The following is a 16,679-nucleotide window of genomic DNA, read 5'->3' as shown; positions in this document are numbered from 1 at the left end:
CAAAAATCCATGACTTTTCCCATCTTCAAAACAAGCACTGACTTTTTTTATTCCTTTTTATTTCGGCCCAGCAGCACAAATTCGAATGGAAACAACAAATCCACACAAGCCTGTGGGCTTTGAGATGCTTCCATGGAAATTGTGGCTCTGGATCCACCACCTACATAACCAGAGCTAAACCTAAAAAAATAAAAAAATAAATTAGGTGTATTTGGAAACACAGCGCTAAGGAAGCTCCAAAATTCTGGATTTCAACCAGATTGGGGCAACACAAAAACTGGAAGCTCCACCTAGGAGACAACTTCTGAAGAGGGTAAGAAGTTGAAATAGGTGAAGGAGGAATTTTTGCAGCACTTTGGGGCAGCAGCTGGAATTTCTCCGCAGGTTTAAGGCAGGATAAAAATCTCCTGGTGCTGTAACAGTCTCGCTGCCTTTCTGTCTGCACTAACGATCTTGAAGCCATGTGTCAGGTCGGATCAGCTTATGGATCCAAACGAATTAAAAAGAAAACAACGTTTTCAAGCAGCAGCAAGCTGACCTGACTGCTGATGAAGGCAGGTCAAAAGGCAAAGCCACGTTTTTTGGGGTGGCATCTGGCAATAAAGCGTGCTTGGGTCAATTAAAGAACTATACCTTGAGGTACTTGATATTCCGCTAAGCTTGGACTAAATCCAGAAAAAAAAATTAAAAAAAAAAAAAAAAAGAAAAGAAAAAAGAAAATGGGGGGGGATAATTGACAATCATTAACTTCTAAGAATTAGTGCTCATCTGTTCACGTCTTCACACTAATTATGCAAAGCACCTCGCTTTACAACAGGCAGCCTGTCACAGCTTGGTTACAGACACGGCGCTGCAAGGCACGTCTGTTGGCAAATAAAGAGAATATTAACAACTGTGCCTTTCTCCAGCACAAAGAACAAATCATTTCCTCAAGAAAGCCACGCGGTGCCTGCATTTCCATTCGATCTCTTTTCTTTTCCACACAATCGCGGTGCTTTTCTCGCCGCTATCTCCGTTGGCTGGATGGAATCTGTGCGCAATTAATCCAGAATTGAGGCAGCGCTGATATCAGCATTGATCCCTGCTGGATTCCCAGAGCCTGACACCCAATTCAGCTGACAAAAAAAAAAAAAAGGGATTTCGCCGGGTTTCTCGCCTCGTCTTGGCAGATGTTTCGCTCCTCCCCCACAAAAGGCTTTGGCAGCCCTAAAAAAGCCGCACGTGGCCGGGTTGGGATGGATGGATGGCAAAGAACGAGGGGGGAAAATCAGAGATATCCCTGAAAAACCAGGGAGAATCCTCACACCAGCAGGGAATAACTCCAATAGATTCCTGCTGCCTACCTATCAGTCAATGGTTTCACCAAAAACTGCCCGAGTTAAATAAATAAATAAATAAAATAGTGTGATAAATCACAGGGTTTGTTGGGTTTGTTCGGGTTTTTTTTTTTTCCCCCAAGTCTCACTTCTTGTTAACTCGCTGTTGTGAACATCTGTTTTCACTTTAGTCCCCGAAAAATCAAGTTTATATTTCTTGGGTTTTTTTGTTGACCTCACGATTTCTATCAGAAACGTTGTCTGGATTTTCCTGCATTTCCCACAGTGTGACATTATCCCCACCTTACTGATGCTGTGAAAATACACACCAGAAGTCAAATTGAGCTAAAAACTCTTAGAATTTAATTGATTTTCAAAGAACTCTTTCATTGCATGGCATAAAAGACAACATTCACCCACCTTAAAATATATGTCAATTTTCCAGCTATTTTGCCTATTTCTCTACAGTGAGAACAGGGATCTAGATATAAATAGGAGATCAAATAATTTTTTAGGAGCGGTGAGAAAGAACTGGACATTGATAAATAAATTTTAACTGTGTGCATTTTCAGGAAATCTTGACTTTAAGTGGACAGGAATATTCAATTCTGTAATCCAGAGACCTCAAAGCACACAGGAAAAAGCCTGAATCTCTCTTTAAAAAACATCTGGAATTTCCTGCTGGCATTCTGCACAATCACTAATTTTTTGAGGATATTTATCAAATAATGAGTTGCCCATCACACACCAGTCCAACCCTCAGCCTTGAAGTTCTCCCTCTTTAATTTACAAAAACCATGTCTGTATTTTCATTTTCTTATGTTGCAGCACATTAAGGAGAGCATCAACTCTTCCAAAAATATTATCAGCTGAAAAAATGACAATAATTGAATAAGTGGCAGAGGCTATTTTGCCATCACTCACTGTGATTAAAAGGACAGGGCACTGCCTGGCACTTGGGCAGAAATCAGAAGTTGATTTTTGGTGCCCCAAGACTAAATTCACTTTCAGGGTTTGTTCCTGGGCTAGAATCTGTGATGATCACAAAGGGAGAATTCCAGCTGAAGGTCCACATCACAGCTCAGATCCTCTCCTTGGCAAATTTCCATTTTAACTTCTCTATTCCCATCAATCAAATGGTTCTACACCCCTCAATTTTCACTGTAACAGACCCTAAGCATTCTTATTTCCCTAAGGTGGCAGAAAATCATCCATATTCATGGAATAGGCGTTGTTTCTCTTTTTTTATCCTTTCTGTACTTCTAGTTAAATCAGCTCTGCCTTTGCATTGCTTAAATACAGCATATTCCTTTAAAAAAAAAAATCCAGTGAAACTGTGCTTTTAAAAAATGGTGAATCTCGGTGTAATTACACAAGGAACACACTGGGCACAGAAAAATGTGTTAATCTTTCATCACAGACACATCCCCTACAAAAACTGGTTGGGAAACCACAACAACTCTTTGGTCCCGTGCTCCCAAATACCCCATCCATGGAAAAAAAGCCACATATTTAACCACAGAACAGTTTAGAGCAGGAGAATGTTAAGCACAGAGGAAGAAACAAGAGAAAAATTAACCCAAGGACTCATTTTGGATTTCCCCACATGGACACATGGTGAGAACTCATCTGTATTTATGTTACCACCAGGGATAATGAATAATGAGGATTTGTTTCCTCTGTTTTACATAAAGGTAATTCAGATTGGGTGGATGCAAAGAGCTCTGAAATACAAATCTGCATGGATTTTCTAATGGAGATTATTTAAAACAAGCACTTCAGAGGAATTTTATTCAGAAAAGCCAGTATTCACAAGGAAAACACTCATTCACCACTAAACACAAGCAGCACATGAAACATGACATCACCTCCCAAAAAAACTTCCCCTTTTTTGGGCAGCCTTCCTCTCTTACTTCAGGGATTTTTTTTTTTTCTTTCTATTTACAAACCCATTCTTTACTTGTTACAATGCTGAGGGTCCCAGCTCCCAAGGTGCCACAGGGCAGACCAAAACTCTCAAGTATGTGGAAGAACTCCAAGAATTATCTCTGGTCTTTATATAGTCTGAAGAATTTTTCCATTCCTGTTTGGGAACTTGGGGGCAGAGGGAGGAGGGTAATGGATTGTTTTGTTTAAAGTTATTTTTATGAACTGCCTGCTATCTGCTGACTGCCTGGGAAATTTATTGCAAACACTGGCCTCCATCTGGCCTGACAATAAATTTTTTTTTTTTTTAAATAAAAGGACTGCACAAGAATGAATGCTAAGGAGGAAAAAAAAAAAATAACAGATGACATGGCTCCTACAAATGCACCAAATTACAGTTTCTGGCTGCATCTCCCAGTGGAGCTGAAAAGCTTGCAGATGTTCAGAGAGCCTGAATGTTCTCATGACAACTCTAAAACAGGGTCTCAGATTACAAAAATCACTCAGGAAGAGGAAGGCTTGAGTGGAAACCATTTTCTCTTTCAGCATTTTTTTTTTAACCATGTTGGCATTTCGTTCCCCATCATGAATTTTTAGGTACTTTACAGCTCTAAAGAAATACTAAGCTCTTTCTAAATAATTAATTTATTCAGTAAAAAAAAAAAAAAAAAATTAAAAGGTCACTTTTCTTTCTGTCTTATTTTCAATTCAATTTCTAACTGCAGGCAGAGAACTGCCATGTTAAAGAAGAAGAACCTCCATTTCTCTCTCTTTCACTGCAGAATTCCTCATTTCACTGGCAAATTGTCCAAAAAGTGAAAATGCTTTTGTTCTCTTCTTGTACTTAACATTAAAAGCTGCTTGGTTTTGGTGTTTGTTTGTTTTTGAATTGAAAATCTCCAGCAAACACAGACCCAGGTAGCTTGGCCAAGTGTTTGTCTGTGATTCACGTGCATGGTCTCCATTCCCTGATTATCTGGCTTCCCACTGGTGAATACTTCCAGGTATTGTGCTGGAACTATTGAAAGCATCAAGCACTTCAGTTCCTGGGTTGTCCTTTGTGGTACCATAAAACAGAATAATGGAATAATTCAGGTTGGAAAAGCTCTCTAAGACCATCAAGTGTGACTGTTATTCCAGCATTGCCAAGGCCACCGTTAAACCTCGTCCTTAAGCACCACAAAAAAAAAATAATAATTTAAATGCCTTTTAAATGTCTGAAGACTTCACCACTGCCTTGGGCAGTGCTGGACAATCCCTCCAGTAGAGAAATAATAGTAATAATTATTGATAATATCCAAACTAAAGCTTTCCTGACACAAATTGAGGCTGTTTCCTTTATTCAAACCTTGCAGATAATGGGCTACAGCCTCATACTCATGGGTGCACCTTAAATCTCCAAAAGGAAACAGAGCTCTGGCAACCCAAGGATACCTGAGCTGCCACCTGAGCTGCCACAGAGCCACTGCCACCATCTCACATGTCCCCACACCCCAGCTCTGGTCAAGCCCTACCCAACATTATTTCCAGAGCTCAGGATATTTTATTACCTTTGTATCCACAAGCAGGTACCCACATAGCATCTTCTCCATAATCCCTCAGCCATCCCCACCTTAATTCATTTTTTCTGCTTTTCACAAGCCTTTTTTTTTTTTTTTTTTTATTATTGCCAACATAGCCCACGCCTACCCTCTCCCAAATCACTCCCAGGTTTATTCCCTATAGGAACCAGCCCCGCTGGGTGTGCTGCTGCTCCTCTTGCACCGCAGCCTCCCACACACCGACCCTCGACAGGATTCCCCTGCGACAATCCCTCCATCCACAGGGTCACATCGGGCTCCTGTCTGCCCTCCAGCCACCTGCCAAACCTACCTGGCCCCAGCACGGCCAATTCTCTCTGTGCTCCTCCAATGCTTTCCTTCCCGTCCCCAGCCCCTCAAAACCGCCTTAAAACCAGCGCCACGAAACCTCTCCTCAACGCCTCATCCCTCCTGTGCAGCCCCATCGCCTTCAATCAGCTGTTAAACCCGATTTTATTCTAAATCAGCACCGTCGTCTCTGTGAACACCCCACATCGAACCCTTAACACCCTAATCCTGCTGCTTAAAACCTTTCCGCAGCCCCTCTATTCCAGTCCTGCGCCCCCCATCCCTCCCACCCCAACGCCTCCAAACCGGCGTTTAACGCTATTTCCTCCATGAAAATCTCAGTTTCCCGCACACCAAATTCCTTCTCAATTCACCCAAAACCCTCCACACCCCCCTCCAGCGCCCCTCCAATAGAACCCGCACACCCCACAGCCCCTTCAGCGCAGCCTTTCCGCTCGCTGTCACTCCCCTCCTCGCCTTCCCCGCTGCCCCCTCCGCTACCTGACGAAGGGTCCCGGGGCTCGGGGCCGGGTGCGGTGCCGCGGGGGCGGCGGGAGGAGCGCGGAGCGGCCGCACAGCGCCATGGCGACCGCGATGCGCCGGAGGAACGGGGCGGCTCCGCCACTGCGGGCCTGCGCCCCGCCCCGCGCCGCGCGCACCATCTGCGCGGGGGGGACAAGGATACGGCGCACCCGCACCGCTCTCCTGTTCCCGGCTTTTCCGCCCGCGCAGGATTTATCCTGAGTTTTAACTCGTCTCGCAGGGAGTGCGGTCGGGAATTCTTGGATGGCCGCCCTAGTTGGGAGTAAACATAGCGCGGATGTGAATGGTCACCCCCTCCGGCAGGAATGGGCTCGTCCAAGTCCAGCCCCTTGCTCACACACCCCTCACGCCCCCCCCCGCCGCCGCTCGATCATGGGCGCGTCCAGCCCCCACCGCTGCTGATGTGTCCCCCCCCACGGCGGGGCGTGGGCTCGTCCGATGGCAGGGTGTCCCCAGGGACGGGGGACAAGGGACCCGGGGAGGGGGGACAAGGGACCCCCTGCGACCCCCTAAAACACCCGGGCAGGGGTGACACCGAGTCCCCTGGAACCCCCTGATACCCTCGGAAGGGGTGACACGGAGCCCCACGAGAAGAGGTGACACAAAACCCTCCGGGGAGAGGTGACACAGAGCCCCGAGGAGCAGGGGGACACGGAGACCCCCGACATCCCATGCAGAGCCCCTAGGGGCGATGTGTCCTGAGGCTCCACGGAGTGATGTAGCCTGGTCTCCCCGGAGTATGGCCCCCCAAACGCCCTACAGCACACAGACACGTCCTGGCTCCCCATGTCCCCCAAAACTGCACCCCCAAGGGACCCCTCCCCATCTGTCACTGCCCACCCCATTTCCCCCAAAACCACCACAGCCCCTGAATGGCACCAGCACCCCACACGGTGCTTTTCTTGTTATCCCAAATAAATAACCCCCTCCTTTCCAAGCAGCACCCCTCTGTGCTGGCTGTGTCCTAGTGCAAGCACAACCATCCTTACAGACACACTTTATTCTCTTTACACCAGAAATTCAGGGAGTTTTTTCTTCTCTGCTTATTCTGCTCAGCCCGGAGATTTCAGCCTTGTCTGGCCTCTGACACCCCTTTCCCCAGTCTTCCCAGTCTTTCCTTATTTTACTGATGTGTCACCATTGCCAAATAAACTGAGCCAGCTCCCCCAGCTTCCAGGGAGCAGGAGCAGGGATTTTGGGTCCTGCACAGAAAATCTTCAAGGATCTGTAAAGAACTGAGGTCATCACAACTCAGGGAAGGATCTGGAGCCAGAATTTAATGAACCATGAGGGGCTGCAAACCCATTAATCACCCACACAGCTGAGGGGGCACATCCTGCTCCTCCTCAACATCTAACCCTGGGGGAATGGAAGATCTGCTGTGACAGCAGGTTGAGTAAGCACTGAGAAAATCTGAATTTGCTGTGGAGGTTCTCATTCCCCCCCAGAACCTTAATCCCCATCCCCAGAGCTAATCTGTGACGAGCTGCCTGCATCGTGCCCATCCCTGTTAATCCCCCTGGCTCCTCAGCCCTGCTGGAGAGTGGGATCAGACCCCTTGTCTGCATCTTATTTTAATTACATCAGTCTTTGCCAAGAGCAGCATAAAGCCCAAACCCTGCAGCTTTGGGGTGTGATGGAGATGTGGGGCTGCTCAAATCAAACTCCCCTTCCCAAAGGATCCAATCCAATGGGGAGCACACAGAGATTCTCACTCCCACCTCACTTTTTAACCTGGTGCAGGTGAGAACACTTTCCAAAGTGTTCTTTCCTTTTTTTCCCAAAAAACCAAATGGGACTTTGCTCACTGCCACAGGGCAAGGACAAGATAAATAAATAAATGTGCTGGGCCATGTCCCAGCTGCCCTGCAGCCACTGGGAAGCATTTCAGCTGGCCTTGGTGAGGTTCTCCTGGTTCCATGTCCCCATGGCACAGGTTGTGCTGACAAGGAGTTGGCCCCATCCCAATCCCAAATTCTCCCTGTTTTTTTGAGCCCCTGGACATGCTTTGAGCTTGCTAAGGCAGCATCAGCAATGAGAGCTGAAGGCCTGGAAGGAAAAGTGGATACCATTGCTAAAAACCTTTGGCTCCCCTGTAGAAAGTTCCTAAAATGCATCCCTCCTGCTGCTCTTGTCATTTGCTGAGTGGGACAGTCTCCTGCAGGGCTCCTGCTGGTTGTCCCATCCCAGTCCATGAGCCACCAGCTTCCAAAAGGCTTTCCCAAGCCCCTGTACATCCAACACCCACACAAGGAGGGAAACATGTCCTGACAGCACATCCTTTCCTGCAAAAGGCACCATCCTTCACACCTGGGTGCTGTGCTGTTCTTCCATCTCCTCTCTATCTCCATGAGCCTGCCCAGGGACTCCAGAGCCCCAAAAACACAGCAAGGCTATGATGGGAGAGGAGAGGGAAAGGGGATCTTCCCAGGATGGGATTTAGGGACATTTTGCCCCCAAAACTCTTTCAGCCAACAAGGGGAGGGGTTTCACACCACCAAGGCTGTGACCTGCAGCCTTGTATTGCCCTTGGGATGAAAACTCAGGCCAACAACCTGGAAAACACCCAACAGAGAGGTCAGGCTTCCTGCAGAAGGAGTGATGTGGAAGGGGAAGGAACGTGACATCAGCTATTGTTCCTGCTCTCCAGCTTCCTGAGCTTCACTGCCCCACTATTGTTGCACATTTTGAGGGCTGCAGAAGCTGAGGGAAACCCACAACAATTCCCAAAGCAAGGGAGAGGGGAGCAGAGTGGTTTGGGAGGAGGGGGAAGCTGCTGCTGATGTTCCTTGGTGGTTCCTGATCTAGACCTTGTCCAAAAGCAAAGAGCAAATCTGGGCTGAGTCTGATCCTGTTTTCAGCTTGGGAACCTCAGCATTGGCATCTGCCCATGGAAACAGCTGCTTTCACCCCTTTCCCTGGATGCCTGTTTATTTTTAGCAAATTCCTGCTGGAGAAAACACACAGAGAGGCCAAAATTAGCTGTTCACCCTGAGATGTGCAGCTGGAGAGGTCCTGTGTTCCCCCATCCATGAGGAATGCCTCAACCTCAGCCTGGGCTGATGGTTGCCCAGTGAGGCTGGAGGCTGAATTTTGAATAAAAATTGATGGATACATCCCATGGTACATCCCTGCTCAAGAGTTCCCCATGGGAATGTGGGCTGTGGGATGGCTTTGACCGAGGAACCACCCATGAGCCATCCTGCAGGACTTGTCTCCATCCCTGCTGTTCAACTGGGCAAAGGCAACCCCAGAAATAAACCCAGACTCAGCAGCTCCAAATCAAACCAAACAGAAAAGCTTTATGACTCACAAATTCCACTTTCAGCATCCTAAGAGCCAAGGATCTGTCCTTTAGGGCTTTCAATTTGCTTTTTCCTTATCCCTCTGTAGCATCAAGGAGCTATTTTCCTGCTGTAACAGCACTTTTAAAGAAATAATTGTGATTTCTTGGAGTTAAAACATGAATTGTGCTGTGCTTGCATGGTAAACAAACAAGGTAGTCCCTTGCTGTGCTTTGTAATAATTGTTTTTCTTCCTTTTTGCTCAGATTTATGGGATCCTGTTGTATTTATGGGATCCCATGAATGTTTCAGAGGAGTCCACCCTCCAGGCAGTGGATGTTCATTCAGAGAATGAACTTGCTGCCTACAAAGCTGCTACTGAAAAATTTATGAATAGCTTGAGAAAGGGATAAAACGAGGCTGAAAAGTTTCTCATTTTTACCTGGGGAGGGAAAATTAAGTAATAAATGGTGATGGCTATAAAAAGCCTCCTACTCCATCTGTCCAAGTTCTTCAGGCTAGAAGATCTTTATTCTTCTCTAGTGCTATTTTGGGAGGAGAGATATTAAAATTTCCCCTGCCCTGAAATTATTGTTTTATTCTTAGTGCAAAAAAAGCAGCCCCCAGGTCAAAGAAAACAAAAAGATGAGTTACTTCAACAAGCTGAGATCTGCTTGTTCATACCACCCTGAATCTGGCACCACACACCCATCAAAAACAGGGTGGAGATGCAGGAGGTGATGGAGACACAACACACCAAGATCCTGCAAGCACAGGAAACGTGTCAAAAAATAGCAGTGCTGACCCTGAGTTACCCAGACTTGTTTTGTTATGGCCACTGCTCTTTGTAAATGAAAAATTTGGCTGGGAAATAGAGGGGGCTGAGGGTAACCAAGAGATGGAAAGGATTTTTTAGATGTTCTGTTTGCAAAGTGGCTCCATGCAAGGAGGGGATTTGGTGCTGGTGGTGCTGAATTTCCTTTTGGCTTTTCCAGCAGTGGATGGAGCAGAGAGATGTTTGCAGCCAGATGGGGGAGCAAACCCCTGTTTGAATAATGTAATGTCATGGTTTCTTCATTTTAATATGTTTTGGGACATCTCCAGGTGCTATAGGATAGTGGAATAACTTGGGTTGGAAGATTGTTTGGCCATATCAGATTTAGCAGTGTGGGATTTGCTCTGCAAAAAATCAGGAACTTGCTGTCTGGGGTGGTGGGCTGGTGTCTCTTCCCTGAAACCTCCCTGGTACCCCAAATCTCAGAGATTTCCCTGGGATCTGCTCCCTTCCCACTGCTTGCCCACAGCCCAGCATTCCAGGTGTGTGGCCACCACCTCCTGGAGCCAACCAGCCCCACATTCATCTTTTTATTCCCCAGTTTTTGAGCCTCAGATGAAGAGAGGAAGCCCCTCAGTGTTTGCTGTGTGGCCTCTCCTGCATCTCCTTATCTCCAGGAACAACTTCTCACCTCTCCCATCCCCTTCCTCCAGTGCTCAAATCCCTCCCTTCATTGTGCTTCACCTTTCCAGGAGCCTCCTCTCAACACTGCCTGAGGACACCCTGCTTCAAACCTGATTTCAGCCAGCACCACCTGATTTTGCAGCTCCTCAAATCACTCTCAAGTCTCTGCCTGTTGGCCTGGGGAGAGGCTGTGACTTCAAAGGCTGGATGAGCAAGGGAAGAGCATCTCCAAACTTATCCATGAGCTCCTCAGCTGGTGGTCCTGGAGAGCTCTGGGCTCCTCCTAAGGCATCCACAGGAGATGATTAAGAAATTAAATTGGCCAGGATGCTTCTGCTCCCTGTAACTCCATTGAATTATGCTGCAGAATTGTTCAGGTTTCTGTGAAGATATGGATCATAGAATTCCAGAATGGTTTGGGTTGGAGGACACCTTAAAGATGATTTTGTTCCACCTCTCTGTATGAGCAGAGTCACAGTTTCTCTGGGCAAGTTGTGTCAGGGCCTCACCACCCTCACAGCAAAGAATTTCTTCCCAATATCCCATCTAAAAGTCAGTGTGAATCCATTCCCCTTGTCCTGGCATTCCAGACCCTCTAATGAACAAGCCATGAAAATTTCTCCTGGTTTTCCTCTTCCAAACCCACCCACAGAAGCTCTTTCTCTCTAAGACCATTTCCCTTCATCTTTCACCCACCATTTTCCCCAGAAATCAGCCAGAATTTCTCTTGAGCAGGAATTTTGCATTCCCAGACTCCCCATTTTCAGCTTGCAATGGTTTCTGTCTCAGAAATGTGAGCTGAGAATTCCAGGGATGCCAGGAAGGGAAAATCCATCCAGGCTTTTCCTCTCCTTTTGTCAGCATTTCATTTAAGTGGGATTTTCATGCTGCTGATTCATCTCCAAGATCTCCCCACCCACCTCCATGCTCATTCCACTGCCTCCCCCATCCTTTGCAAGGGGAGGGAACCACCAGCACTGCAGCGGGATCAGGGACCTAAATCCTCTGAAATTCTCCTTTTTCTCCAAAGAACATTTATGTCCCTCAGGCTCCATCACTGATTTCCACCCTGCAGAGTCCCCACTGCCTCCCAATCTCCTTCTGAGCCTCGTTCATGGCAAGAACTCCCGAGCAGGTTCCCTGCAGCATTTCCTGGATATCCGATGGAGCAGAACCTTGCTGACCACTCCACTGTGCACTCTGTTTGCTGGCTCCAGGGGAAGGAAACAACAATGAGATCACTTGGAAAGATGTTTTTTTTTTTTTTCTTCCCTTCGGATTTGGCTTGCCCACTGGAAATCCAGGAGTGTGGTCAACAAAGGGAGAGCAGAGATTCCCTTCACCCTCAGCGGAAACTGAAATTAAACTCATTTTCACCCACCCGTGAAAACAAAGGTGGTGATAATTACAACCAGCAGCACTCCATCCTCCTCTTCCATCCTGCCTCGCTCTGGAGGGAGGAAGGCTGAGCTCACAGTTTGCTGGAGGGGCTGTGGGAACCAGCAGGGACAAAACTGGGACAAAGCCAGCAGCAGCAGCAGCACCGTGCCGGGCTCAGCTCCCAGGGTTTGCTCAGTGATGGATGGGGATGAATGCATTGTGTCCCCTGGAGCCATTTAATGGTGGATTTGATGCTCAGCAGGCATCCTGGAGCTCTCCCAGAGGCAGGCTGGGGTGTGCTCAGCCTCTCTGCGTGGCAGCGCTCACGAGCCGCAGCATCCCTGCACTCCCCAGACTAATTGGAGAAGCACAGCTCATTTTATGGCTTGCTCCAAGCAGGTCAGGCTGGAAACCACCACAGGAGGGTCCTCTGCAGATGAAATGTGCAGTTAAAGAGGTTTGGGAGGCAATGCATGCAGAAAAACGCTGTGCTTGGTGCATTTGCTGCCTCTTGGCGCGCGGCGTTTCCTCAGTTGCAGGCAAGAAAAACAGAGCTGCTCATTCAGTGAAGGAAAAGCTGTGGAGAGATTCCCTCCTTTCCCAATTATTCTTGTGAAATATACAGTTTGGGAAAGCACACAGGCACAACAAGCCATAAATCTGGGCTTTGTAATAAAATCTCTCCCTGTCTAGGACAGCTGGGAAGGGAAAAGCTCCAACCTGTTGCTTCACATGCTGGGGAAATCACCACTGAGAAGGAGATCCAAGAGAGCTCCATCCCAGTGCTGGCCAGCAGCCTCTGCTGTGTTTCAGGAGCTAAAAAAGTCTTCAGAGGAGTTAAGGGAGATCTAGAAGTAAGGCCCCATTGTGAAGAGATTCCTGGGAAGCTTAGAAAACTGCAGAGGGTCTGTGAACTCTGTTTTCACCCCATATTTTAGGAAATAATAGACCAAAATCTGCTTTTTTGGCTTCTCTCTGCTGTGGGACTGAGTGCTGAGTGTTGGAGGGGTCAGGCTTTGCTGAAGCTATTTCTCCATGACTCAAGAAACTTCAATTCTTGCATCACCTCAGCCCCCTTTCTGTTTTCCCATCAGATTTTTCCCCAGATTACTGCAGGGAGAGCCACTGGTCTGTGCTGTGAGACAAGCAGGAAGCACTTGGGCAGGGAATGATTTCAGAGAATCAAATCATAGAATCATTGAGATTGGAAAAGACCTCTAAAATCACAAAGCCCAAGAATTAACTCACCACCATGTTCACCACTAAACCACATCCTCAAATGCCACATCCTGTGTTTTTAAAGACTGGTGATTCCATCCCTGCCCTGGGCAGCCTATGCCAGGGCTGGACAACCCTTTTCCTAAAGAAATTTTCCCTAATATCCAATGTAACCCACCCTGGAGCAACCTGAGGTTGTTTCCTCTTATCCTGCCCCTCATTGCCTGGAATATTTCAAATTATTTCACCTTTGCCAACCTCACCATGTTGTTGCACACACACTATGGGCCAAATCAAAGATCTTACTCTCTTCACAAGAAAAAAATCCTGCTTTGATAAGGACAGCATCCCTGATTTCTCATCCCTTGGGCAGGAATTCCTCATTCCTTGGGCAGGAATTGTGTGGCTCTAACTGGCAGCACAAAAGCCTTTGTGGGCTCTTTATCCTTCACACTAAACCAGCACCAGCCTCTACAAGATGATGATTTACAAGTCTCTATGTCCCCCAGGGCTGTCCCAGCCAGCTCCACAGCAATTCCAGCAGGAATGGCTTTCCCAGTGGGTGTTTGCAAAGTGCTTAAGGCTCAGCAGAGCAGCATCTCAGTGGGGAATCCCACAGCCCTTAATTTATTGATTGCCATTAGCAGTGATAATACTAATAACAGCAGCAGAGATTAAAATATTCCCTGCACAGGCACAGAGAGTTTCCCAGAGCTCTGCCAGCTGGGAAAAGGCTGAGGGGACTTGCTGGGGAGTGATGTACTTTTGTATTTCACCCCAAAGAAAGGATCCACCTCCTGAAATCCCACAGAGACACAGGGTTGTGGTTGTCACCTGAGGTCACCCATTGTGACTGTGAGAGGCTGTCCTGGTTTAAGGACAGGTGTCTGCCAATAAAGGCAGGAGCTTCTCTTTGAAATGGAGAATGTAAACCCTCTCCCTTCAAATTATTATAATTTCGAAATTAAGGGGCTCTCAGGCAAAGAGATGGGAATTAGGAAGAACAGTTCTTCACTAGGAAAATTAAAATAGAAATGCAGTATTACACAGAACAATCCCAACCCTGCCAGAGTCAGATTCCAAGCTGGCACAGTCAGTCAGTCAGGGTGGTGGCACAGTCCCATTCCATGGTGCTGCATCCTCCTGCAGGGGCAGATGTGGCTCAGCTGGAGCAGTGCTCCTGGAGAAGGTGCAGTTTCCTCTGAAGCTCCAGGGATGATGTGGAAGGGTCTGGCTTTCCTCTGGAATCCAGTGGAAAGGCTGCTCTGGTGTTCCAAATCTCAGTTTTTCTCTGGGTAGGAAAGGCTTGGCTCCTGCCCTGGCTGGAGCATCTCCCAGTGGGATGATGGAATTTTATCAGCCATGCCCTGGGACTCAGTGGCCATGAACAGGAGATATCTGCTGGAGGGAGGATGGGCTGTGGGAAGATAAAGATGATTGCCCAGCTGGTTTTTAACAATGGCCCATTAACAGGAGATATCCCCACAGGGATAAGATTCACTGCCACACCCAGTTTTTAACAATGGCCCATTAACAGGAGATATCTCCCACAGGGATAAGAGTCACTGCCACACCCAGTTTTTAACAATGGCCCATTAACAGGTGATACCTGCTGGGTGAAGGGTGGGTCATGGAAAGGTAAAGATGACTGCCCCAGCTGGTTTTTAACACCTGACCCAGTAACAGGAGATATCTCCTGGAGGGAGGATGGGCTGTGGGAAGATAAAGATGATTGCCCAGCTGGTTTAAAGATGGCCCATTAGCAGAGAATATGTGCCAGGAGATCAGGGGCACTGCCCCAGCCGGGTCAGCAGATGGGACAGAACACACATTGCTGGTCACACCCACCCAGCACACAGCAGAGTTGGAACCCTGAAGTCTGGGAGTTTGCAATTTACTGTGTTTTCTGACACTGACCTCCAAAAGAGCACTGATTTAAACTTGAGGCCTTAGAAAAAGCTTCCAAATTTGAGTGATGACATGAGAATCACTGGTGTGTGGTTTGAATAGAAATGTGCAATATCACACTGTAAAGGGTTTGGAAATTGGGAGTTTAGAATATAATAATAGGCATAGGACAAGATGAGTTCATAGGTGTTGTCTCTTCTCCCTTTGATTCCTTCTTCTTCATGATTTCTAGTAGTAATTTTTGGTTAGATAAAAATTCTGCAGTGCTTGGTTATTGACTCAGAAGTATAAATAATATGGATGTTAGCTTTTAATTGAACAGTTAGCCTTTAAAAAACCTTGTAACTAATTAAATCTACCTCAATTTTCACTCTTTTAGCCTATAAATGTGTTACAGAACTCTCTGCACTCTAAATAAGAATAAATAAACAACCAAGACCGAACAAGAAAATCCATCTCTCGAGTTTCAGTCCTGTCTCTGAGTAAAAGGAAAAAAAAAAAAAAAAAAAAAAAGCCACTAATATGTGGTACCACTAATAAGGTGATAATATCAGGTTTTCCTGAGAAACTCAGCTCTGAGCCAGCTGGGCAGCCTCTTCCCCAGGGCTTTTCCCACCCCATTTGCCAGCTTTTCCTCGGGGAGGGGGCATTGTCAGCCCTTTCCTGCAAGTCCTGTGTGACACCCGGTGGCAGCAGCTGGGTTATTTATGAGCACAATGCACCAAGTGGTGCCTGGTAGCTGCTCACAGAGGGATGCAGGGCACACAAGCCAAACTGCAATCAAGGCTTTCATTTTAGTAAAAGCTCTGCGTGCCTCTGAGTACCAGGAGAAGGGGGGGGGGGGGGAGGGAAGAAAACCCTCTTTAAATAAATCACAGGCTTTTCTTCCCAGAGTCTTCTGAACCTCCTTCAATGGGAGAGTGCAGTGAGTCAACTGAGGCTATTATGATTTTTTAAAAAATGTCCTTCCTGCAGGTATTTCAAATGAAAATGCAAAATGAATGTGCCAGGCTCTTTTTGCCCATCATCCAATGCAGCTGTGTCTGAAAGTCCCCCAAAACAGGGAATGCAGCATTTATTATGTTATTTTAGGCTTGGAGCTGCCTGTGTTTGAACAGGGCAGGGAGATTTGTGGTGTCAGATGGTCAGGTTGCCCAGAGAGGTTGTGGATTCTCCAGCCCAGCCCAAGGCCAGGTTGGATGGGGCTTGGAGCAGCCTGGGAGGGTGGAAGGTGTCCCTGTCCCTGGCAGGGGGTGGAATGTGGAATGTGATATTCCAATGTGCCAGGGCCTCATCACCCTCAAAGAGAAGAATTTCTCCCTATTATCAATCCATCCCTGCCCTCTGGCAGTGGGAGCCATTCCCTGTGTCCTGTCCCTCCATCCCTTGTCCCCAGTCCCTCTCCAGCTCTCCTGGAGCCCATTTAAGATCTGGCAGGTCTCTGAGCTCTCCCTGGAGCTTCTCCTCTCCAGGTGAGCACCCCCAGCTCTCCCAGATGCCCTTGGAGCATCTCCTGGACTCCTCTGGATTTGCTCCAGCAGCTCCACACCCTCCTGATGCTGGATCTGGGGCAGCTCAGCAGGTGAGGTCTCACCTGAGCAGGGACAGTGACAGAATCCCCCTGCCCTGCTGCCCACCCTGGGATGAGCCCAGCACGGGGGGATTCTGGGGATCAGCATGGCTGGAGCATGTCCAGCCAAAAAGTCTCATCTTTGGCTTACCCAAGAAGCAAATCACCCACCTAGAAACCCCAAGTGAGATGTGGGTTTTCAACAGA

General features: G+C 47.5%; 1 protein-coding gene across 1 annotated transcript in view; it reads right to left on the bottom strand.

Moving 5' to 3' along the window:
- DNAAF9 (dynein axonemal assembly factor 9) overlaps positions 1 to 5,787 on the bottom strand; it is a 58,453-nt gene extending 52,666 nt beyond the window's left edge. Inside the window, 1 exon segment of the mRNA XM_079306091.1 lies at positions 5,612 to 5,787. Coding sequence (XP_079162217.1) covers positions 5,612 to 5,772 — 161 coding nt within the window. The 5' untranslated portion in view covers positions 5,773 to 5,787.
- Between the last annotated feature and the right edge of the window lie 10,892 nt (positions 5,788 to 16,679).

Source organism: Erithacus rubecula, assembly GCF_903797595.1.
Source record: "Erithacus rubecula genome assembly, chromosome: 5".
In the NCBI taxonomy this organism is placed as follows: domain Eukaryota; kingdom Metazoa; phylum Chordata; class Aves; order Passeriformes; family Muscicapidae; genus Erithacus; species Erithacus rubecula.
This window is presented reverse-complemented; position numbering and strand designations above follow the sequence as displayed.